The 24,909-nt window shown below is 41.2% G+C and overlaps 1 protein-coding gene across 1 annotated transcript in view; it reads left to right on the top strand.

The window, feature by feature from the left end:
* SLC49A4 (solute carrier family 49 member 4) overlaps nt 1-24,909 on the top strand; it is an 838,329-nt gene that overhangs the window by 577,087 nt on the left and 236,333 nt on the right. The window contains exon 7 of the mRNA XM_044062768.1: nt 2,076-2,203. Within this exon, the coding sequence (XP_043918703.1) occupies nt 2,076-2,203 (128 nt within the window). The remainder of the gene's footprint in view (nt 1-2,075; nt 2,204-24,909) is intronic.

Raw genomic sequence — 24,909 nt, 5'->3', positions numbered from 1 at the left:
TCAACAAACTTGCCTTCAGCAGAAAACATTGGATAAAAACTTTTTTTGAACTGGCCATGTGATTGGGGAGGCACCCCTATACCCCCTGGACTTTATAACCTTGGAGATGGTATGTATACAACAGTGGGGAAAAGGCAAACTCCACTCTCACTGAAAGTAATTTTGGCGAACAGTATTGGAACAGTTTACCCCAAACTAGCCTCGGAGATTTGACATGCTCTCACCATATCTGTAGATGATCTAATACTAGGGTCATTGCTGCAGTTATCACTCCACTTTCCCCCTCTTTCCTATGCAGTTCTCTTGGTGATTATTTCGTTTCTGCCTTTTCACCTTTTGGAGACAGGGTACCATTTGATAACCATGTATACATTTATAGAATTATATTACTGTTTCTGTTATTTAGGTCTTTGCCTCATGTACGAGTATATGTGCTTTTGTTTATGTTCAGAGGTTAGTTTAGGCAATGAATTACTATTTTTTTCTCCCATTTCTTACTTTGGTTTTTGGATGCTCTGCAGTGTTTGATAAGATAAGGTAAATATAACAGTATTTAAAAACTCCCTGTTCTGAAAAACAACTGAAAATAGCATGGGTTATGTTCTGCCTCAGACGAGCTGATGTCCTTAGTGATGGAGTTAATTATGTTTCTGGTGTATGGGACTTTTGACTGCTCTTGAAGTCTTGCCAGAAAACTAGCATTCACCAGGAGCTAAATTCCATTAATCTGTGAAGTTACAGCAACAGTAATCATATCATTCAAACACTTAACATGTTGCATGCACTCTTGCAACTGATCAGGTGCTGAGGTAATTGTTTGACATCCACAGTAAAGGAATTAAATTGTCAGAAAACAATGAAAATAAGAATGTATTTTTCAGGCAGTAGAAACCTATTTCATCATGTCATAGAAAACATAACCAAGAAAGTGTTATATTGTTCCTCAAAGCTGAAACCTAATTAATTGTATTCATATACAAGTTAACAAAGTCAACTAACACAATCCATGGCAGTCTTGATTTGTCAGATGTCAAGTGAATCCATTTTGTTATGAACATGGAATAGTAGAATGTTAAAATGCAGTTCCGTGATGCAATCAGAATGTTACAAGCTTGAATTCCTTATGATTTTGAAAAAAAAGTGTAGTTCTGTGATGACCCAAATACTGTCCTCATATGGGGGAGGGTAAAGACATCTACAGGGTTATGCAGTCACTTATGTAATATAATCAAGTATGAGCATGCTGCCCCTTAAGGAAAAGGGAATTCATTGGTAGCATCATTTGAAACAAGTGCTTTCTGCAGTCACGGTTGGCGTGCACCAAATATATAGTACTTAAAATTCTTTAGTAGCAAAGTAATACAATTGGCAAATTGTTTGATCCGAAACAATTACTTTTGTGCATATGTGTTTTTAAATAATTGAGTATTTTGTTACCGAAGTACATTTATTTTGTACAAGTGTTTGACCCTTGGAGGTTAAGGCCAGGTTGCAGCGAGTAATGCTGTTCTTGTGCTCAGTGAAGTACTGTACCGCTGTTGATACACTACTTTGTTCTGCACACATTTACTTTTAAGTAGTGTCCAAACATGTAGGACAGTTACAGGTAATATGGTCAATGGCTACATTATAAGGTAAGACAGTATTGTGACTGCGTACAGTTAAAACTGGCATATAATTGGGTCACACACTGAGAAGTAAACAGTAAGGCTGAAGTACATCCCTTGATGGCTGCTTTATAAGGTATTAGGCTCTTACCCTGTTATGAGGAATAAAAGAGTGTTTCTGTGGTGATGAATCAGGTAATTGAGTGACACGAATGGCCAAAAACTGTAACAAAAAAAAAATTCTGTATCTTTAACGAGCTGCCATATTCAGAATTATTTATAAATATATGCATCGGGTTTGAGATGTTTAGCCCAGACATACTTTCAAAATTCATTTTTGTGTGTGTTTAACCTCAGATGCTGCATTTGTTTGGGAGCAGACGTTCTCCTTATTGCATGAGTTGGTTGTTGCATTACTACGTAGTTTGCATGCGTTGTTTGTAATTATAACGATGTGCTGTATTTCAGGTTCGCAGATTTCATCAGAGGCATGCTGAAGCTCATCCTTGTACTGATGTTAGCTGGTGCTACACTATCTTCAACCTGGTTTACCCTAACTGATCTAACCAGTGTTATTCACTTACCTTTAACAAAAGGTATGTTTCACAAGTATGTGTGTACATGTCTTGGCCTCATTTTGTTACAGCAGTAATTTTATTTTATTTTACTTATTTTTTAATTAGCATTTTTTTACAGGGATAGTCCAACTGGGCACAAAGTACTTTTTCAGCAGAGGCCCGGGGAGGAAAGCTCCACACAAAATACTTAACTTTGCAAAAGATTGTTTTGAGAGTGCCACCATTATGAACTGACGTGACTAACTTGACATGGCACTTACTTCTTAGTTCTAATATGTTCTTAGGAGACTTACAAAAATTCATAAAAAAATTCAGGTGTGCACAAAAGCACCATTTTAACAATATATACATTCAGAATAAACTGTTTTGTAGTTTTGTACTGTTACTAACGGTCACTGTCTATTTTTCACAGTTTATTTAAAGAATGATTTTGCTGTTTCCTTTAAGGTGTCTCCTTTTAGCTCTCATGCAACCTTGTCTTGTAACCTTTCCCGAATGCTGTTACTGGGACGAGGCTTGCCAGTAAGCTTATAACCTGATGTATTACCTGGGTGTTTTCCTGGAGATTCTTCCATTGACTTGGCATGTTAAAGTGTTTGCTAATTTGAGATGCTCTGTTGCTTGCAGTCTCTTACTGGGAATTTAGCTGTGTGTCAGTATACTTTCACGTCAGCGACCACACAAGCTGTTTTCGGGCTTATTTTAGCTTATTCTTCACAAGAGTTTATAGTAGATGACTAGTCTTTAAGCCACCAGGCTGCTTTTTTTCCATTTACTTCACGAAAAATAATTCAGTTAAAAAAGGGGTTACTAATAATGTCATCTCAATCTCACTCTAGATTACAGCCTTCTTTTACGTTTGATATTGATTTATGAGCTTTTAATTTTCTGCTTGAAGAGCAGGAGTCAAAAGCTGCAAGTTGGTAACTTTTGTATAAATGAAAGTCTCTGTGATTGATTTATATTTGTATTTTTATGCTGATGTGATGGCAAAACAACTGAATCATCATTCATCTTACTATTTTGTTGCATTCAGTGTGAAAGTTCAGTGCTGTACAAATAATTCTGCTTCAGATTTTAAGTTTGTTTGAAGCACAGACGAATGATAATGTTATTCATTTTGGGGGAGTGTTTTTAATTCACACATCTGTTGGTTTTTGCCTTAGTTGGTGATGATGATGATTCAGAACAGAATGCACTTGTTTATGGATAATACTTATGAACTTGGGTGTTAGAGGGAGACGAAAGCCTTCAGAAAGACCTAAATAAGTAGTATAATTGGGAAGTTGCATGTGTAAGGTTAAACATTTTTAAAGAGGAAAACCTTGGGAAGCAGCACCAGGTGTTTGAATGAGAGGGCAGAACTAGAGTTTGAGGGGTAATATTTACACCAAAACTAGACTGCAGTGAGAATGAAAATTATTATTATTATTTATTTTTTTATCCATACAGAAGGAAGTAGCGTATCAAAGGGCTAATATCTTTTAATTGCAGCAGAGATCACAGTCGCAACTATGCCCGGAGTACTGTATCCAGTTTTGAACACTTCGGAGGGTTTGCAGAGGTTGTTTGTAAACATAGTCAGTGGTTGCAAGGCTTCTTTTATGAAAAAAGGTTCAAGAAGATTTGGAGCGTACATTTTCCATCCTTATAGTTTTAAAGGAAATGAGTAGGATTTTGAACTAATTAGGAAAAGTAGATGGAGACAGGTGAAAAAGAAACTGCACTTGACAGCTGAAGGTGTATGACTCGTTAAAAAAAAAAAAAAATTAAGTATATGATGGAGTAGTCCTTTCTGTGCATATTTGAACAGGGAAATGTTGAACTGCTGACAATTTCAAGAGAGCTTGGTAGTTGGAAGGGAAGGCAGAAGGAGATGCTGAAAAACTTTTGTGTGAGATGCAGCATCGGGCAGATGAATGTGCTTGGGATTGGTTTCCATCAGCAAATATTGCATACAAATATTGCAATATTTGATAATTTTCTTCATTAAAAAAACTGTCATTGAAAGTCTTATTTTAAGCAGAGAATTAGTGGGAGTCAGAGGGAGTGTGCACTTTGCAGGCCTAGTGGATGAAAGTTTCGAGGAAAAGGCTAGCTCCGAGTTCACAGATGTTCAGACTTTCTGGACAGCTCTGAAAGTCATTTCCTAAAAAAAATTTAACAAATAGAAAAAATGTTTGTAAAAACTTCTCTATATTTCTGAAGCATGTGCATGTTGGGGTTACAATTCCCACCACACCTTTACAGTTTAGTGTTATGATGCATCTTTGTGTGAGAATGTTGCACTCAAGACAGCATTCCTATTACAGCAACATCTGTCACCATTACATAGTTTGCTATTAGAAGTTTGTCAAGCTCCCTAACCAGCTGTTTAGCAGGGCTCCCAAAGTGACACATTACTGCATGCCAAGGAAGCAGATGCCACACAGTATATTTTCAGATAGTCTACAGTACAATTCAGAGTTAGCTTTAAGCTGTCTTCTGAAGTTACACTGTTAAAGGTTACAGAGGTGTGCTTCTATGGATGCACAGCTAGTAAAGCCATCACTGTTCCATTAATGTCATGTGATACATGCACCATTCTTTCAACACAGGCTCACACATGCTACAGTTACACGTGTGTGTGTGCGTGTGTGCTTGTAAAAAAAATTGTCAAACATTCACAAAAGCAAATACAAAACAATTATAACACCACACTGAACTCCCAAAGCAATAGTGACCAAACAAAAACAAAACCCAAACCGCACGTGAAGTATAGTGACATACACAAACACTCCCCTTCTAACTGTATATACCAACTCCTAGGTTGCACAACAGTAGAAAAGGGCAGATTCAGTCTCTGCTGCAAAGAAATCCTGTACTTGTCCAGCATCCTACATAATGCACCCATTCTCACCCACACACACCAAGCAAAGCGCACCATCTCCATACAACAAAACACCTGTTATCCAGCAAAGTACACACTAAACAAAACATACACGTACACATTACTACCACCCTCTTAGTACCAGCATTACCACCATAAAAAATGTAAACTGCTAGTCACATGCAACTAATACAAGCGTATGCAATTACACAAACATACACTCACGAAAATATGCTCTCACACATGTCTGCATTCACTCATCAACATAGCACAAAAACATCAATACAGTATATCTGTTCTCAGAAAGTGATTGCACTCCTGTGTCTATAGAGATATATACACACATGCACAAGTGTGTGTGTGTGTGTGTGTGTGAGATATATATCTATATATATATATATATATATATATATATATATATATATATACACACACACACACACACACACACACACACATCAGAAACCCATGTTATTGAATTACAAAACATCGAACCCACAATAGAGAAACTCCTGTTAATCGAAAGCGTACAATATCGAAACCTGGAACATCAAACTGTATAACTTACCAGACGTCCAGTCTTCACCTAAAGGAACACTCTTCCGTTTAAACTCAGGATACACTAAATCTGTTTCTGTGGTTCTGCAGGGGGGTAAGCCCCCCTGCACCTCCCCACTCCCCCTAAATTATATATATGCCAACTTCAAGATCGCACTACAGTGAGAAAGGGTACATTTCCTGATCCTCACTGTACCATGATTTCCATTTAAAAACACTGAGACAGAGTTAGTGTAGTCTGAGCTTAAATGGAGGAGTGTTCCTTTAAGTGAAGACCGGACTTCTGTTAAGTTATATAGTTTGATGTTCTGGGTTTCAATATTGTACACTTTCGATTAACAGGAATTTTGCTATTGTGGGCTTGATGTTTTGTAATCCAATAGTATGGGTTTTCGACGGTCTGAAGTAGTGTGTACCTTTTATTTTTTTTTTTTTGTTAAGTAGTGACATACAAAAATAACTAATGGCAAGACATTGGTCCTAAAGGATTGAAACTCTAAATAATGAAGAAGAAAAAGAAAAAAAACACAAAGCCCCCCCCCACCCCCACACGCACCTCCCATACATTAAGCTAATTACACAAGTACAATGGATATAAAAACTTAAAAAAAAAAAAAGTTAAAATGCCAGGTTTTTGTTATATAAAAAATGAGACCACAATAAATAATTTCAAAACTTTTCCCACCTTTAATGTCACCTACAAACCCATACAGTTCAATTGAAAAACAAACAGATGTGTTAGGGGAAAAAATATAAAGAATAAAAAACGGACAATAAGCTGGTTTCATAAGTGTGCACACCGTTAAACTAATACCTTGTTGAAGCACCTTTTGATTTAATTATACCATTCAGTCTTCTTGGGTAGGAGTCTATCAGCATGGCACATCTTGACTTGGCAATATTTGCCCACTCTTCTTGCAAAAGAACTCCAAATCTGTCAGATTGTGAGGGTATCTCTTGCGCGCAGCACTCTTCAGGTCAACCCACAGATTTTCTATTGGCGTTAGGTCTGGGCTATGGCTGGGCCATTCCAAAACTTTAATCTTCTTCTGGTGAAGCTATTCTTTTGTTTATTTGGATGTATGCTTGGGGTCATTGTCATGTTGAAAGGTGAAATTCCTCTTCATCTTTCACCCGGGCCTCCGCTGAAAATAGGCTCTGTGGAACCTAGTCGGACTTTCCCGGTCAACAAATGTTAAATAAATAAAAAAAAATAAATAAATCTTCAGCTTTCTAGCAGACACCTAAAGGTTTTGGGCCAAAAGTGACTGGTATTTGGAACTGTTCATAATTTCCTCCACCTTGACCAAAGCTCCAGTTCCAGCTGAAGAAAAGCAACCCCAAAGCATGATACTGCCACCACCATGCTTCACCGTGGGGATGGTGTTCTTTTGGTGATATGAAGTCTGGTTTTTGTGCCAAACGTACCTTTTGGAATTGTAGCCAAAAAATTCAACCTTGGTCTCGTCAGACCATAACACATTTTCCCACATGCTTTTGGGAGACTTGATGTATTGTTTTGTAAATTGTAGCTGGGCCTGGATGTTTTTCTGTGTAAGAAAAGGCTTTCATCTTGCAACCTTACCCCATAGCCCAGATATATGGAGAATATGGGAGATTGTTGTCACATGTAGTACACAACCAGTACTTGACAGAAATTCCTGAAGCTCCTTCAGTGCTGCTGTAGGTCTCTTGGCAGCCTCAATGACCAGTTTTCATCTCGTCTTTTCATCAATTTTGGAGGGACATCAAGTTTTTTGTAACGTCACTGTTGTCGCATATTTTCTCCACTTTTTGATGACTGTCTTCACTGTGTTCCATGGTATATCTAATGCTGTGGAAATGTTTTTGTACCCTTCTCCTGACTGATACATTTCAAGAATGACATCCCTTTGATGCTTTGTAAACTCTCTGTGAACCATGGCTTTTGCTGTACTAGGCAACTAAGTAAATGTCAGGAAAATCCTACTAGGACAGCTGAACTTTATTTGGGTTTAATCATAGTGTCTTTAATTGATGCCAGGTGTGTACCCAATAAGACTGAATGCTATAATTAAATCAAAAGGTGCTTCAACAAAGTATTAGTTTAAGGGCGTGCACATTTATACAACCAGCTTATTGTACATTTTTTATATATTTTCCCCAAACAGATTTGTTTGTTTTTCAATTGAATTGTACAGGTTATAGGTCAATTTAAAGGGAAAAGTTTTGAAATTATTTATTGTGGCCTCGTTTTTTTTTTTTGTATCACAAAAACCTGGCATTTTAACATGGGTGTATAAACTTTTTAAATCCACTGTATATGTACACTGAGATTGAATAACAGCAGGGAACAGGGAAAGTCCCAATCTTTGCTTGTTCCACATCGCATTATATATTATGTAACTGTTGCACACAAACACACACACGTATGCATATGTTTAGATGTAAATATGCATATTTGTGTGTGTGTGTATTTTATATATATATATATATATATATACACACACACACATACACACGCACGCACACACACTTGTATGCACGTGTGTGTGTATGTGTGTGCAGTTGTGTAGACATATAAAATATGCACGTCTTATTTATATGTGCTTGTTTTTATAGGGAAAAAAGTAATACACTCAGCAATAGTGTTTTTGTTAAGCATCTTCATAAGTACTTTTGGCTTATCATATCAGTTTCTCATGACATTTCATGCCACCTGTCCAAACTGCATCTTCTGCTTAGTGTATGGAGGGCACACAGGTGCCTTACTCCCTTTTGTGTTGTACAGCTAGCTGTATTCTGGTAAGTCAGTAGTGTTTAGTTCACTGTGTTAATGAATGCACACAGTGCTTCGTATTGCACTACTTATTTCACTAAACACTTAATAACTACTGCAAGATTCTTTTTCATAGTCAAAGGTGTGTCACCGCCTTAGCTAAGGTGCCTTCTGTACCTTTTAAATGGCATGGCAAACATCTTTGCATTTGATCTTCTGCCATGTAAATCCATTATTTTGAGTATGTGAAATCATCTGCAATTTTTACAATTTGTATTTTGACTTCATTCCTTATGAAGCGTTGTGTAATTATATTTTTTCATTGTTAAGCTATGAAAGGTTCTGCTAGATGCCAGTTAAGGAACTGTTGAAATATAATTACTGTTAATTGTGAGTGCTTCAGGTTCTGTTTCCTTTTTAGGCTATATTTAATAGCTGTATGGCCAGCTTTCAATGTGATCTGCATTTTTGTAGGAATTTGTTTCCATCTTTAGGTCTTTGACGATACTGATTGACTGAAAACACAAAGGAACTTGGCAAATGTCATAGTAAATATCATGCAGTCATTAGGGCTTCCTGGCACTTGGATTTTTTTAGACAGTTGTTTCCACCCATCACCCCCATGATAATGCTTGCCTTGCATTTCTCCATTATTTATTTTTATTTATTTATTTTTGGCCATTGCCAGTGACCCTATGTTCCTTTGTGCCAGCTCCCTCATTTTGCCCTCCTCAGTGGTTTCCCACAAATGATGCCCCCCAATCTCAGACGTAAAGCATGCTGAAAGGGTCTCCCATGTGGGAGAACCCTGCACATGAAGGTCCCAATTCCCATGTAAATAATTTAAATGGAATGAACTAAAGTGCATGCTGAGTGGGACAGGGCTAAAGTAGGAGATGTCATACTGTATCTTATGGGAAGTTTTCTTTAAGCTGTTTAATGATGTAGTGGGTGACGCAACTGAGGTGGATGTGCAGTGGCGCCTGTGCATGGACAAGCCAGCTTTTTCTTTCCATGCTCATTTTCTGAATTAACAGCTGTTTCATGAGCTCGTGAAGTAGCTGTTCCTGCAGCACATCCCTAAACCCTGCCCCCCAGAAGAGGTGAGCAAGTAGTGTATGTCATCATTACTCTTCCTGGTGCATGAGATGCTCATCAGACTTGAGTTATGTTGGTCATGGTCAGGGCGTTATTCCTTCTACACCAGTGGGACTGACTAATCTTTCCATTTTTTGTGTTGCGTATTTGGTTTGGTTACAGATCATCTTCATAAGTTTTAAGTACTTTTGTTGCTTTGTCGAAAACCGGTTTGCTTCAGCCTTGCCTCTGCTATTAGGTAACAATTTGATTTTCAGTTTTCTTGCTTTTTCACAGTCCACATTGGAGTGTAGGCAAGTACAGTCTGTTCCTTCCTGTTGCAAGATGACAAAACACTTGGATTGTCACTCCAACAAATGTATTGCACGCAGCAGTAGGCATTTTAGCTGAATTTATTGTGTTGGTAAGAGGTGCAACACTTTCTACTGCCCCATCTGCCAAGGCTTTAAGCAAGTGACTCAAAAAAGTGCAGAGAGACAAGTTCAAAGCCCATCTTCTGCATAAGGATATCTCTTATTGGCCACATGGTCATCCTTCCTATGACTTCGGTGCCAAATTAGGCCATTCTGTCTCCTAATCTCTCCACCCAAAAGGGCTTTGAGACAACTGAAATTAGTGGTGAAGCTGTCTGCAGCAGTGTCTTAATCCTCACGACTGTTTCTGAGGTATCATCAGCACCAGCGTCAAACAAGGCAGACACTCTGCATTACTGAATCCTTAGGAGATTGTTACAGTGAAGGACCAAGCTCCCTGTTGTAATTTTGAGACTCGTACAAACATGCACGCATACATACAAATGTTTCATGCAAAGGCAGTAATACCCTTCTAGCCTGCCAATACACCAAAACAGTTATACCCATAATGAATCGAAGTTGTTCATAGAAGCATCTGAAATAGTGCTTACATTAATATAATTTGATAGTGTATTACATGCATCAGCTACTCTTGGAGAACCAATTAGTACACTTCTTATTCCTATATAATTTTCTACATAGGTTGTCTGATGATTCTCTATCACTTTTTTGATAATCCCAAACACTCCCAGAGTTAGCTGTCTCTAGATGTCATATACCTGAATAAGATCTCCTCTTAAATATGAGGTGCCTTACAATTTCAGATTTTATTCTTCCATAATAACTTACATTTTCTCATCCATGGAGGCCCTTGATATATTTCCACTGCACTATTTCCACCATACTCATGCTTGTTTTCTTATAAGGTTTCCAGATTGTTATTCCATACTCTGGTTTGGGTGTAATGTAACTTACAAACAATGATTTCATCATTTCTGATTTCCTAGATTTTATAATTCATTTTTATGCAGTCTGTCTCTCTCTAACCAGTCTGTTGATATGATTAGAAAAACGTTAAAGCTGGATCTACCCATATACTCGGGTCCTTAAATAATCTGCTGTGCCCAAATTTCCATTTTAGTCAGGTTGTTTTGCAAATGTGCCCTATTTGTAATGCATGTACTCTAGTTTACCCATTTTCGAGTCATCTGCATGCACACTGTTAAAAACATCAGATAAAAAACATAGATCTGAAAGATCCAACCTAAACAGTTATGGGCCTAGGACAAAGCCCTGTGGGACACCCTGACTCTAACCTAGAATTTCACCTGCCCAGCTAATGTGTAATACTTGCCGTATTCTGTTTGTAAGCCATGCAGCTATCCATCTTACCAAGATTACATAAGTATTTAGTTCTGATTTTCTTATCAGTATTTTGTGTATGACTGTATCAAATGCTGAAGTTATGTCTGCATAAATTACATCAAAGCACACATTTTTATTTATAGCTGTTATTATATTGTTATGGAACGTCATGTTACAGGTGGTTATAGATGTGTTTTCAACGTATGCATGCTGATATATGGTTTCCAATTCTGACAATAATAAATTACCAGTCTCCCACCAGGACACAAGTGGTCTTCAACAATTGAATTCTGCTTGCTGAGCATACTCAAACAACTCTGCAGTCTGGCTACCACCCCACCCATACAGGCTAAGAAGGAATCAGTACTGCAAAACTAAACAAGGATATACATTTTGAGCCTCAAGAGCAGGAGCACACTCAAGCAACTCTACAGTCTGCGGCAACCACTATACCCATACAGTATAAGAAGGAATCAGTACTGCAAACTAAACAAGGATATACATTTTGAGCCTCAAGAGCAGGAGCACACTCAAGCAAATCTGCAGTCTGCGGCTACTACTCCACCCATACCGTATAAGAAGGAATCAGTACTGCAAGCTAAACAAGGATATACATTTTGAGCCTCAAGAGCAGGGTCAGTCCACCCAGGCATTCTGTTTGTATGTGTTATGAGAGTAAAGTTATAACATTAGCAGTGTTTCTTAGTAGTTCTCAGTGTGCTAATAAAACTGACTGTTGTAGCCTTGTGTCCCCCCGCCAGCTAATGCAGTAATCCTAGCTGTCCAATAGACAGTATACATTTAATTCAGATATCTGTGATTAAATTAACTATCAAGCAGCCCTCTCAGTGCTTTCTGCCTTAGTTTGTATCACTTGAGCCCCACCTGTTTTTTTGCATCTCTATACATTCCCCTTCATTGCTAATGTATCTCCCTACTCTAATCTGTGCACAAACTGTCTACTAATAAGCAAGTCTATGTGAAGACCCACTCCCAACCTTAATAAACTTTGCTGTCTCTTCTCTCCTTCACTTTACAGGAATAGTTTGAATTATTACTCATTCCCTCTGAGGCCTTCACTGATATATTTCCACTGATTGCCTCTCTGGTTTCACTGGTTTCTTTGCATTTCACCTGGTTTACACCCCTTGTGCAATCCCCCTCCCTCACTACTAAGTCTATATTAGAATCCTGCTGAGCATGGAGCCATCTTTAAATTACTAATCTCCCACCAGGACACAGGTGCTCTTCAATTGAATTATGCTTGCTGGTAACCCATTAGACCTCAGGAGTTTGTTTAAAGTGTTCATATTTGTAAAGTAAAACTTACTTTGTGCTGCCCATTACTCTTGTCTTGGTGGCCTCTGCCCTGTTCCGTTCGCCCTCGCTAATGCTCGGGCTCTCTCCACTCCACTCCCCTGCCCCCAGTTCCCTTCCGCCCCCAGTACCTCTACATTTATAGTAATCGCAACCACACCCACAGCTCATCCTCACATCACCTCCACCAATAACAGCTCCTCAAGTCAGATCACATTACACCATATGCACTTGTTCCACCACAAAATACTCCCAACCACTCTCATTCCCACTAGGCATTATTACATCACCCCACACTACTTACCCATCCACATATAGTGCAACCCTATAATTCCTATCCACACTTCCATCTAGAACCAACTTAAACTTTATAACCATGACTATCACACAACTAAGTCAAGTCTGTCTTCTCATAATTATTTATAACTCCACAAGTTATCACTCTAGCAATATCCCTAAACTTAGTAGCACAACACTGTATTATGCGCTCTCATATAGAGACACCGCACATTATAATATCTGCCCACAATTGTTCAAGGACTACATAACAGACCAAATCAGAACTAAACACATATGCTCTCATTCCTACTCCAAAAAAACACAATACTTTCTCACACTCCTCACCAAACTCCAACGTCTGTATCACCATTTTAACACCAGCTCATCACCATAAGTGGGGACATCCACCTCAACCCAAGCCCAAATCCATCCTGTCCAACACAATTGTCAGAACATAATACCCCCACTATCTTCACCCCTGGGCAAATCAACAACAGCAGCAAAACCAACCATCTTTTAATGCTAAATATTAATATTACAAATAGCAAAAATAAAATACCTGAACTCCAGGCCACAATAGCACACTAATCCCCAGACATAGTTGATTTAACAGAAACCTGACTAAATAAGAACATAGCTAACTCAGTTCTTCCTACTGGCTACAATATCATTAGACAGGACAGACCACTTCGTAAAGGGGGTAGAACTGCCTTACTGTACAAGTCCAACTTAGCTTTATGTCAAATACCAAACTGCTACCCCACCCCAATAATTCGGACATACTTATCTCACAACTTCAACTTCACCCTAAAAAGGTCATCACCACAGTTGTGATCTATATTCCACATGGTAATACACCTGCTAGCCTTGAAGACTTCTTATCGTGGTGTTCTTCCACATACTCCCAAGAAACCCTTATTCTGGGGGATTTCAACCTAGATTGGTTCACCTGTATATCAGAACTACCAAGTAATCTAATAAATCTCCATGGCTACCAGCAGCTAGTCCAAATTCCAACTAAATGTGATAAAAAATCTAAAAGGGAATCCATCCTTGACTGGGTCCTAACTAACAACCCCACATTGTACCCCCACACAGGCAGTCTCCCAGACACCTTAAGTGGCCACAACATAATATACTTTATACATAGTAGAACAAGCATATGCAAAACCACTAACTATAAATCTTCTAGAAACACAAACAATTTCTCTCCTGAAGTCCTCAATACTTTACTCTGTAACTGTGACTGGAGCCCCCTAAAAGCCCTCTCACTTGACCAGGCTGTAGCATAGTTCAACAAAACATTTCTACAACACCTAGACACTGTCGCTGCATTGCACAAAATCAAGGTTAGAACCTCTTCAAACCCCTGGCACAGTAAAGAAACCAAACAAATCCTCAAGTCCAGAGACACTGCCTGGCTTTACTATCAAAAAACCAAAGAAACACAAAGCCTAACTAAGTACCAAGAACTGCGCAACCGTGCAAAAAAATGCATTAGGCTGGACAAAAAAATCCTGCTACATGACATTACAAACTAAATACCAACACAACCCCCAAACATTTTGGAAAAATGTAAACCAGCTATTAAAACCCACCCAAAAGGCTATCCCTGAACCAACCACCCCTGACACTAAAGTTCTTATCAAAACACAATTCAACTTCCACTTTGTGAACTCAGTTCTATCCTTAGTATCACAGGACAGTTCCAACCTCACTACCCACCCCCCCCCAACACAAATAACACTAATACAAGCTTTACCCTCAAAACAGTTTCCGCCACTTCAAAAGCATGCTCTCCAAACTAAAAACCTCATCAACAGCAGCTGACGTACTCCCCAGCTGTTTCTTGAAACTCACAGCAGATGCTATTGCTATCCCAATCTCCACTCTCATAAACAGATCAGTTGTTGAAAACTGTGCCCAAACTCTGGAAAAATATCCTATGTTACACCCATACATAAAGGTGGGACCTCCACTGAACTTAATAACTAAAGACCCATTGTGATACTCTCCCTCCTGGCCAAAATCCTAGAAAAATGCATCCATACCCAGGTGCTAAAATATCTCCTAGACAGCAACATCCTGTCACCTACTCAACAGGTTTCAGACTTGCCCATAGTACCACTACAACCCTCCTCTGCCTCACAGACACAGTAAAACATCTCAAAAATGAAGGCCTGCAGGTGTCAACTGTTTTTTTGGATATGTCCAAAGCATTTGACACAGTCTCGCACCAAATCCTGCTAAACAAACTAAACTAATATCACCTATTAAATTCCACTCTTACCTGGTTCCAAAGCTACTTAACTGACAGGTACCAAGCTGTGAAATGGGAAACTTCTGTCTCACCTCAGCTGCCCATAACTATAGGAGTCCCACAGGGTTCTATCTTAGGACCACTACTGTTCACAGTCTTCACAAATGACCTCCATACCTCCACACAGCATGCATCTATCCTTCAGTATGCAGGTGATACTACCTTAATCTGTGCTGCACAAAACATTCCCACCCTCCTGCAAATAACTCAACTAGCATTCTCTGATGTTGAAAACCAATTTACCAAAGCCCAACTTATCCTCAATCCAAAGAAAACTCAGCTTATGATTATAACCAGTTCTAACAAAAACGCTGATAACAGTCAATTCAATATCTACTCCACAAATGCTACTCCAATCACTCCAGTGGCACAGGCTAAGCTATTGGGATTAACCATTGACTCCCACCTAAAATTTGATTGTCATCTCAACTTAACTATTAAAAAGTACATGCCAAACTGGGATCACTCTACCATATCAAACCATTTCTTATCAACAACGCAAGATCAGCCATTGCTTGCTCCCAACTTCTATTCACCCTAGTCTATGCATCTCCCATTCTGACTAATCTCAACAAAACTGAACTAAGCAAAATGGAAGCCTGCTATAACAGAATTGCCCACTTTGCTGCAAATTGCTTATATAGAACTCATCACTGTACTGCTTTGAGAAATCTCCACTGGCTTGAACTGCCCAACCTCCTAACCTACAATCAGCTCTGCCTCTGTCATTCTATCTATTACCTCCCCAATAAGTGTCCTCCCTCAAAAACCTAGTACAACATCACTCAGCCAAAAGGCCTTTTAGATCATCAAGCAAACTACTACTAGAAGTCACCAACAGCTACAACAGCTTTGGAGACGCACTAAATAGTAGTTCAGTGGCTAAAAAATGAAACTCTCTCCCCACTAGCATACAAAACACATTGTCCATAGCCTCCTTTAAAAACCTCATTAGGCAACATCTCAAGCAAAGTTGGCAGTGCCATGATTGCTCCCCAGGTGAATGAAAGCAGATAGGGTACACATACTAAACTAGAGTACTTGATAATAGTTTTCACTCTTACTCACAAACACTGGCTAATGTATAATGTATGTACTGTACCTGTGTACTATGTATGTATTCTACCTATGTTCCAAATGTCAGCTGTACACCACAAATCTATTAATTACCTTTATTTTTAAATTAATATTTTCTTGTTTGTTCTCTCCACTGTAATTGTTGATGTGCTGCATACCACTGCAAAACATGTCTATTATAATTTGTGTGTATACTGATCATATCTAAATATTTAAATGTATCTCTAATTTTTCTATGTGGAGCTTTTCTCCCCGGGCCTCTGCTGAAAAAGGGCCTTTTCGGCTCAGACACACCCAGTTAACAAATGTAAAATAAACAAATAAATAAAATAAAATAAAATAATGCCAGTGGTAATTAAGCTGCCTAATATGAGGCCCTTGCCTTCAGGAACTGTTCAGCAATTAGTGTTCCCTTTTCTCTGTTAGGTGAAACTAATACCATTATCTCCATAATTACGGTGTTCAGTCCTGATCAGACAACCACCAATGCAGACATCCTTGCATTAACTAAGAACCTGAGTCCACCAAAAGAAAATGGTCACCAATTCAACCCAGCAACACACCACCTCCATGAAAAGTATAATGAAGCAGCACTGTAGACACACGTATTAAGTGTACCACTAAAACTTTATTAAGCACTTCCCCTAATAACATTAGGCTTCATCAGAGTAATAAAACATTCTCAACACAGCTTCTTAAATAGAGCCAGCAGTCATATGACAATGCCCCCAATCAGAATTTTAAAGAAATATAATACCCTATTGCAAACTTTCATTCATTTTAAAACTTACATTAAAATGTATATGTAATAAATAACTTTTATTCATAACATTTTTTTCTTGACATTTTTCAAAATTCTCTATTCATTTTAATTTGTTCACTAACTAATAAGTGACTATCTCAGTTTTAAAACACTCACAGTAGAGCATGTTTCATTAATACCAGGACTCTCCATAGAGTTTAGTCTTAATTGCCATTGCAACTCTTTCTGTTCTAAAAGTGATCACTTTCTCACCTATATAATCAGGCAAAAGGCGGACATTCCTAACCAACCCATTTATAAAACAATTAGGAACAAGAAAACTTTAACCTCACTAACTTCCAAAATGACCTCAAACAGTGTAATTGGTCTGTCCTAAAACATTTGCAACTAGAAGAGGCTGTAAAATACTGTAATAGCAAATTCATAACTGTCCTAGACACCCACGCCTGATCTCATTCTGTTAGGACTAAAGCAAAAGCTGCCCCATGGCTTTCAGTAGAAACCAGACAAAAAATCTCACTCAGTAATAAAGCCTGGGACACTTGGCAAGCCACAAAACCCCCCACAGAATAACTTAGATGCAGGCAGCTAAGGAATGATACAAAAAAATCGGTTATTGCCACCTACAACAGAAACACCAAAATAAACCCCCAAAATTTTGGGCAGGTATAAATAAACTTCTCCACCCAGGTTAATCTGCCACCCCTACCCCGTCAACTTCTACTGGTTGCCAATACCTTCAGTAGTTTCTTTACTATCCAGCATCTAGCTAGTCAGTTATCCCCCAGCTGCCCAAATCCAATTGTTACTACACCCAGTGCCCAAATTACCTATAATGTTCAACCAGTTTCAACATCATTTGTCTGAAAACTAATTAAAAAATTAAAAACCAACTACCCTATCAGCCGACCTCCTCCCAGCAGAGTATTTACAAAAAGCAGCCAATGCTGTAGCTTACCCAATATCCATCCTGATCAATAGAACTATATCTGAAGCTTCCATCCCCTCCATCTGGAAGATAGCCCATGTTATCCCACTCCGTAAAGGAGGCAGCATCTCTGAGCTCTCTAATTACAGACCTGTAGCTATCCTGTCTCCACTTGCCAAAATTATGGCAAAATGCATACACCAGACAACACCTGAACTATCGTCTCATGAACAATCTCCTGACAAACTCCCAACATGGGTTTAGACCACACCATAGTCCCACCACTGCCCTTCTTGCCTTCACTAACTTTATAAATCTAAACCGAAACATTAATAAACTTTTCTCAGCCATCTGCTTAGATCTTTCCAAGGCCTTCGACATGGTAAACCACCAAATAGTTAGAGACACTGGAAACCATTTCCCTGGACACCCAGGCTATCCAGTGGTTCCAATCTTACCTGAGTGATAGACAACAGGCAGTCCTATGGAAGGACAACCTATCCACCCTGCTACCCATCACCCTAGGAGTCCCCTAGCGCTCCATCTTAAGACCCCTCCTATTTTCTATATTTGTAAATGACCTGCACAAAGTCATCCCAGAGGCTACCTGCATTCAGTACGCAGATGACTCGACTCTAATATGCTCGCCCATATCCCCAACAGAACTGCAGTCTGTATTCCAAAAAAACATTTAACACAGTTGAAAATTGTCTGCTTAATCGCTGTCTCATATTAAATTTCAAAAAATCTAAGCTGCTGCTTTTCTCTCCATCTCAAAGGTCCACTGTACCAACCTTCACCATAAAATCTAACAACGGCACCATTATTTCACCAGATCCCTCGACCAAGCTCCTAAGTGTAATAGTAAATAATAACCTTAAGTTTGACTTGCATATTAACCGTACGATTAAAACCGTTAATAAAAAACTTGGCTCACTATACAAGATTAAACCCTTCCTAATTCCCCTAGCTAGGACTGTTATTGCCCGCACACACCTACTCTCCACCCTCCTCTATGCCTCCCCCTTACTCACAAACTTGATGAAAACCGACTTGAACAAATTCACTAGCTGCTATAATCACATTGCTAGATTTGCCACTGGAACAGCCTATAGAACCCACCACTGTATTAACCTTAGTCTTCTAAGGTGGCTTGAACTACCTAATCTACTAAAGGTCAACTAACTAGTAATTGCCCATAAGATTCATTACCAGTCCAAATACACGCCTGTTCTTAAAAGCCTTATCACCCCCTATCAGAACTTCAAGACACTCAGATCTTCTAACAAAATGTTAGATGTTAAGTTGTCAGTCTCGCCTTGATTCTTGCTGGATGGGTTCGGAGCCGATCCTCGGCTCCGACTCGGCCACTTACTAAAGCTCGAGAGCTAATTTTACCGGCTCGAGGCAACCCTATATCCCATGATGCAAGGCGATAACTACCCAGATCTCGTTTGCGAGGTGCTTTTTTTACCGGCTCCTGCTAAGTTTTTCAAATTTCAGACTTTTGGTCTCTCCCCTTTAGTTTTAGTCACTACCGTTGTTGTGTAAACTCTTAACGATTAGTTTAACCCTATTTCCGTTATCCCTTCCCCTAAGTTAGGCCTTAAGCCTCCCCCTTTCCTAATTTTTTGTCAGGGATTCTGTGTGGTGTTTGGGTGTGTTTGTATCCCTGTTTTAATTTTATTTGGATTGGGTGTTTATTGTGTGTGTGTCTGTGTTTGTTACTTAGTGCTTCCTCGACACAGTTATGTCGAAGGATACAATGGTCTCAGGCTTCAAGAAGTGTGACTCGTGCTGTCAGAAAATGTCTCTGACAGATGGTCACACTTCTTGTGTTTACTGCCTGGGACCTCTGCACCTGCAGGAATCTTGTGCTGTCTGCCATGCCTTCAGGCCAAGAGTCCTGCAGGAGCGCAGAAATAAATTAATACTGAGGGGCTTATTAAAGCCTGAGAGCTCCCCGACTAAGTCGGCTCCGGGGAAGCCCTCGAAACCAGTTAAGCCTTCGGCTCCAAGCTCTAAGCCATCGGCTACTGGTTCGCCTTCTGTGACGAGATCGGCTCCAGCCGGAGCCGATCCTTCTATGTCACAGGTTACAGTATCGGCTCCATCCAGCGCCGATACCGCTAAACCTGGCCACTCAGTGTCGGCTCTGGCTGGAGCCGACGTATCCTCGGCTCCTTCGGCTCCACCTATCTCAAGAAAGAGATCAAGATCCCCTTCATTGGAGTCGATACATTCGGCTCCGAGATCACCCCTGCTCTCGGAGCGGAGCCGGTCTTCTCGGTCGTCCAGGCTGTCCGACCACGACCTTGAGAGAGTGGTGAGTAGACTATTAAAGTCTCAGGCATTAGCCCAAATGCTCCATAGCCCGTCTCAACAGACGGTAGCTATTACACATCCACCTAACATTCCTCCTTCGACTCTCTTACAGAGCTCGGAGCCGGAGCTCCTCGGAGCCGTGACTGTTGTGGCTTCGGAGCCGATACCACCTCCCCCTTCGGCTCCGTCGTCCTCTGCTCCGATCTCCTCCTTGATGCCTTCATTGGAGGGATCCAGGCATCTGGTCTCTCTCGTCGGCTCCGAGGGGGTGAGTGGCATCGGACCCTTGTCCGACCCCGTTCTCCCTCTCGGAGCTTCGGCGCTGGTGAGCTCAGCCCCGACATCAGCCTCGGAGCCGTCCTTGTCGGTGCGGCCTGGGGTTCCTATCTCTTCGGAGCGGGAGCCTTCTGACCTTTCTGATGGGGGAGCCTTCGAGGTGATGAGGAGTGTACTAGCCCCAGGGCGTAGTCAACGGTCAGTTCCATCAGCTCCTCCCACTACAGTGCCTGCTGACGTCTCTTCCCACTCTCTTGCTCCCGGACCCAGAGATCCAACGCCTCAGGTTTCCCCACTGGGAATATTTTCCTCTTCCGAGGTGAGCCTCCGCGTAAGAGGACATGTAAGAGGAAACATCTAGACTCCCTCGAGTCTATTACATCCGATACTGACTTGGATGAGTCGGAGGGATCCCCAAGGTCCCCCTCTGAGGATGTCTCTTTCTCAGACATCCTTGAACTCCTTAAGCAGAGGGGGAACTGGCCTTCCCTTAATCCTTCCGAGGATGAGTTGGTATACCTAGAGGCGTTCGGTTCTCGACCCTCCACCTCCTGGGTGTCTCCGCCTTTCGACCCTCTTATGGACGTGGTGGCTCGGAAGGCGTGGATGGCCCCTGACTCGGTGGAACCCATTCCTCGGAGGCCTTCTAAATTCATTACGGCCCCACCTGACAGGCAATTTTTGACAAAAGGTGTCCCGGTTGATGCCATGGTGGTGGCTACAGCCACCAAGAAGGAATTAGCTGATCCTTCAGTACCTGTCCATCCTCCTAACAAGGATTCCAGGACTATGGATAGGTACGGCAAGCGGATATTTTCTTTAATGACCTTTGCCATGCGGTCGCTGAACTATTTGTGTCACTTCACCCGTCTTCAAAGAGATGTTCTTAAAGAGTTGGGGGAAGATTTACAGGATCCGTCAGCTGCTGGGTCCCAGGATAAAATTAACTCACAGCTAGGAATCCTAAACTCTATTGTTAACTCCTCCATGCGGCTCATTTCATATGCAGCCGATGGAGCGAGTACGGCCGCAGGCACAGGAGTGGCTTTAAGGCGTCAATCCTGGATGCGGCTTTGTAATTTTGCAGACCCCTTCAAGGCGTCCTTCACAAACTCTCCCTTTGATGGTTCGACCTTGTTCGGACCTCAAGTGAAAGACACCTTGACTAGATGCAAACAAGATGGCAAGACTCTTTCTGCCGTAGGAGTCCGTTTCTCCACCCCTTCAAGACCTTACCCAAAAGGTCAGAAGGGAGGAAAATGTGGTTCCATAAATCTCAAGGAGTCATGCCTGACGACAAGGTCAGTTTACCCCAGAGGCAGAGGGGTAACAACAACAGACGCCCTAGGGGCAGAGGGGTCCGCAGAATCAGGGTAGCAGGGAGTCTCTCTCTGACAAAACCTTCCAGCATCCCTGAGATGTTGCCCGATTGTCCACCTTCAGAGGCAGTCGGGGGAAGATTATCGCTGTACCCAAAAGCCTGGCTTTCCCTTTCTCAAGACAAATGGGTACAGTCGATCATATCCGAGGGTTACAAAATTCCCTTTATCCAAACCCCAATTCAGCAAAAGGGAACCCTACCAGACGTTCCACCCGGTCTAAGGGAACTAGCAGTACCAGAGATATCAAAACTGGTAGCAAAAAGAGCCATCCAGCCCGTCCCAGCAGACCAAATAGGATCCGGAATCTACTCAAGGTTCTTTTTAGTACCAAAAAAGACAGGGGACTGGAGACCAATATTAGATCTCAGCAAACTAAACAAGTTTGTAAAGAAAACAAGGTTCCGGATGGTCACGCTTCAGTCCATTCTACCCTTTCTGGGCAAGGACAATTGGATGTGCTCGGTGGACCTTCAGGATGCGTACTATCACATAAAAATTCACAGGCGCTCCAGAAGGTTTCTCCGCTTTCGCTGGGGCCAGTCACTTCCAGTTCAGAGCCCTGCCATTTGGACTCACTACAGCCCCCAGAGTGTTCACCAAATGTATGGCAGCGGTTACGGCTCACCTGAGAAATCAAGGATTCCAGGTGTTTCCATATCTAGATGACTGGCTCCTCACTGCCACCACCAGGCATCAACTTCTCCAAGCCAGAGATTACACCATTCACATTTGCAGAGGGCTAGGGATTTCTATAAATTTCGAAAAATCTGCCTTGTTGCCCTGTCAGTCTATTACCTTTATAGGCGCAAAATTGGACACCGTACAACTTTCAGCAAAGTTAACAGACCAAAGGATCTTGGATATTCAAAACCACATCCATGTGATTCTTCAGAGCGACAAAATTCAGGCCAGGTTTGCCCTGAAAGTATTGGGTCTTATGGCGGCCGCCATAACACTTCTTCCCCTTGCCCGCTTTTACATGCGTCTCCTACAATGGATGCTGTTCGCCCAATGGTCCTATCAACAACTTCCCATGCGTCACAGGATCGTAATAACTCCAATTTGCAAAAGGCATCTGACCTGGTGGATATTGTCCCCTCAAGTCCATCAGGGCAGACCCTTTGTTCCTCCCGCCCCGGTCGCCACGGTTACATCGGACGCCTCCCTGATCGGGTGGGGGGGGGGCATTATCAGGGCAGGATGGTCCATGGCACTTGGCAACCTTTCGAATGCCACCTGCACATAAATGTCCTGGAGATGAGAGCAGTGCTTTTAACGTTGCAAGCCCTCCACAGCTCTCTTCCCCTGGGAACTATTGCAGTCCAAACGGACAATATGTCCATAGTGTGGTATATCAACAAGCAGGGTGGAACCAAGTCCTATCCACTGTGTCGAGAGGCACTCAGACTTTGGCAGTGGGCAATCTCTTCTCAGCAGTTTCTGATAGCAACGCATATCCCCAGGAAATCCAACATCATAGCGGACAGGTTGAGCAGAGCTATTCTCATGCCTCACGAGTGGTCTCTCAAACAATCTGTGACGGAAGAGATTTTTCAGAAGTGGGGCCTTCCTTGCTGTGATCTTTTTGCTACGCCTCAAAACAGCAAATGCCCCGACTTCTTCTCTCTCTTCCCCCTTCCAGGCCATCCCCCCAGAGACGCTCTAATCCAAGATTGGCCCTGGGGACTTCTCTATGCTTTTCCTCCTTTTCCTCTAATACCACAAGTAATTCAGAAAGCAACCACCTTGAGAGCCAAGATGATTCTCATCGCCCCTTGTTGGCCTCGACAGATATGGTTTCAGTTCCTACATCGTTATCTTTTGGTACAGCCATGGCATCTGGACCCGGTTCCAGATCTTCTGACCCACCAGTCGGGGCAGCTGCACCAATCCATACCTTCTCTCAACCTCACTGCTTGGTTGCTCCACTTCCATTCCTAGCCAGGCTTCCTATGATTTCTAATCCCGTCCGGGATATCATAGTAGCTTCCCTTAAATCTTTCACCAGAAGGATTTACACTAGTAAATGGCAATGTTTCTCCTTCTGGGCAAAAGCTAGGAACATAGAACCCTCTACTGCTCCAATTCATTCGGTCTTGGACTTCCTAGCCGAGATTTTTCATTCAGGATCTTCTTCCTCCACAGTAAAAGTTCAGTTGGCAGCCATTTCAAATTTTCATATCGGCTTGTTGGACCACAACATCATGTCACAAACTTTGCAAGGCATTCCTTAGAGGTATATTTTTGCTTAAACCTCCGATTAGAGACCCCCCACCACAGTGGGATCTAAATTTAATTTTAACATCCTTGATTCTTCCCCCTTTCGAACCTGCGGCTACCTGTTCATTGAAATTTCTTTCTTGGAAGACACTCTTTCTAGTCACCATTACTTCTGCCAGGAGAGTATCTGAGTTTCATACCCTCTGCATTCGTCCTCCCTACTTAATATACCACAAAGACAGAGTTTCTCTAAGGACTAATCCGTCTTTCTTACCCAAAGTGGCATCGCAGACGAACTTAAATCAATGTATTGATCTTCCAGTTTTTTTTCCCCAAATTATTCTGATAGAGCGAAACAAAAACTACATTATCTCGATGTTCACCGCCAACTCAGATATTATCTGGACAGAACCAAACAATTTAGAAAATCTGATCAACTGTTTTTATCCTATGCAGAGAACAGGAAAGGCCTTCCAGTATCCAAGGTAACCCTATCTAGGTGTCTGTCTTCTGTGATTACATACATTTATCAACTCAGAGGTAAACAGTTGATTTCTAGGCCAAAAGCCCATTCCACTAGAGCACTAGCTACATCTACAGCTTTTCAGGCTAGACTTCCAATAGACACTATTTGTGCAGCAGCCACATGGGCCTCTCCTCATACCTTTGTTTCGCATTACAAATTAGACTTGGCCTCCAGAAACAGAGCAAATTTTGGTTCCACCGTTCTCAAGAGTCTGTTCCATTGAGCCACCCAGGATAAAGGTGCTAGGGACGCGGTCCCATCCAGCAAGAATGAAGGCGAGATTGACAACTTAACATTGAGAAGTTATGTACCTACCATAACGTTCCATGTTAGTTGTCTTCTCTCACCGCCTTTCTTGCATCCCGCCCAC

Source organism: Protopterus annectens, chromosome 2.part1, assembly GCF_019279795.1.
Source record: "Protopterus annectens isolate FY-2018-M chromosome 2.part1, PAN1.0, whole genome shotgun sequence".
Taxonomy (NCBI): domain Eukaryota; kingdom Metazoa; phylum Chordata; order Ceratodontiformes; family Protopteridae; genus Protopterus; species Protopterus annectens.
The sequence above is the reverse complement of the archived record's forward strand: the minus strand, read 5'-3'. Positions and strand labels throughout refer to the sequence as shown.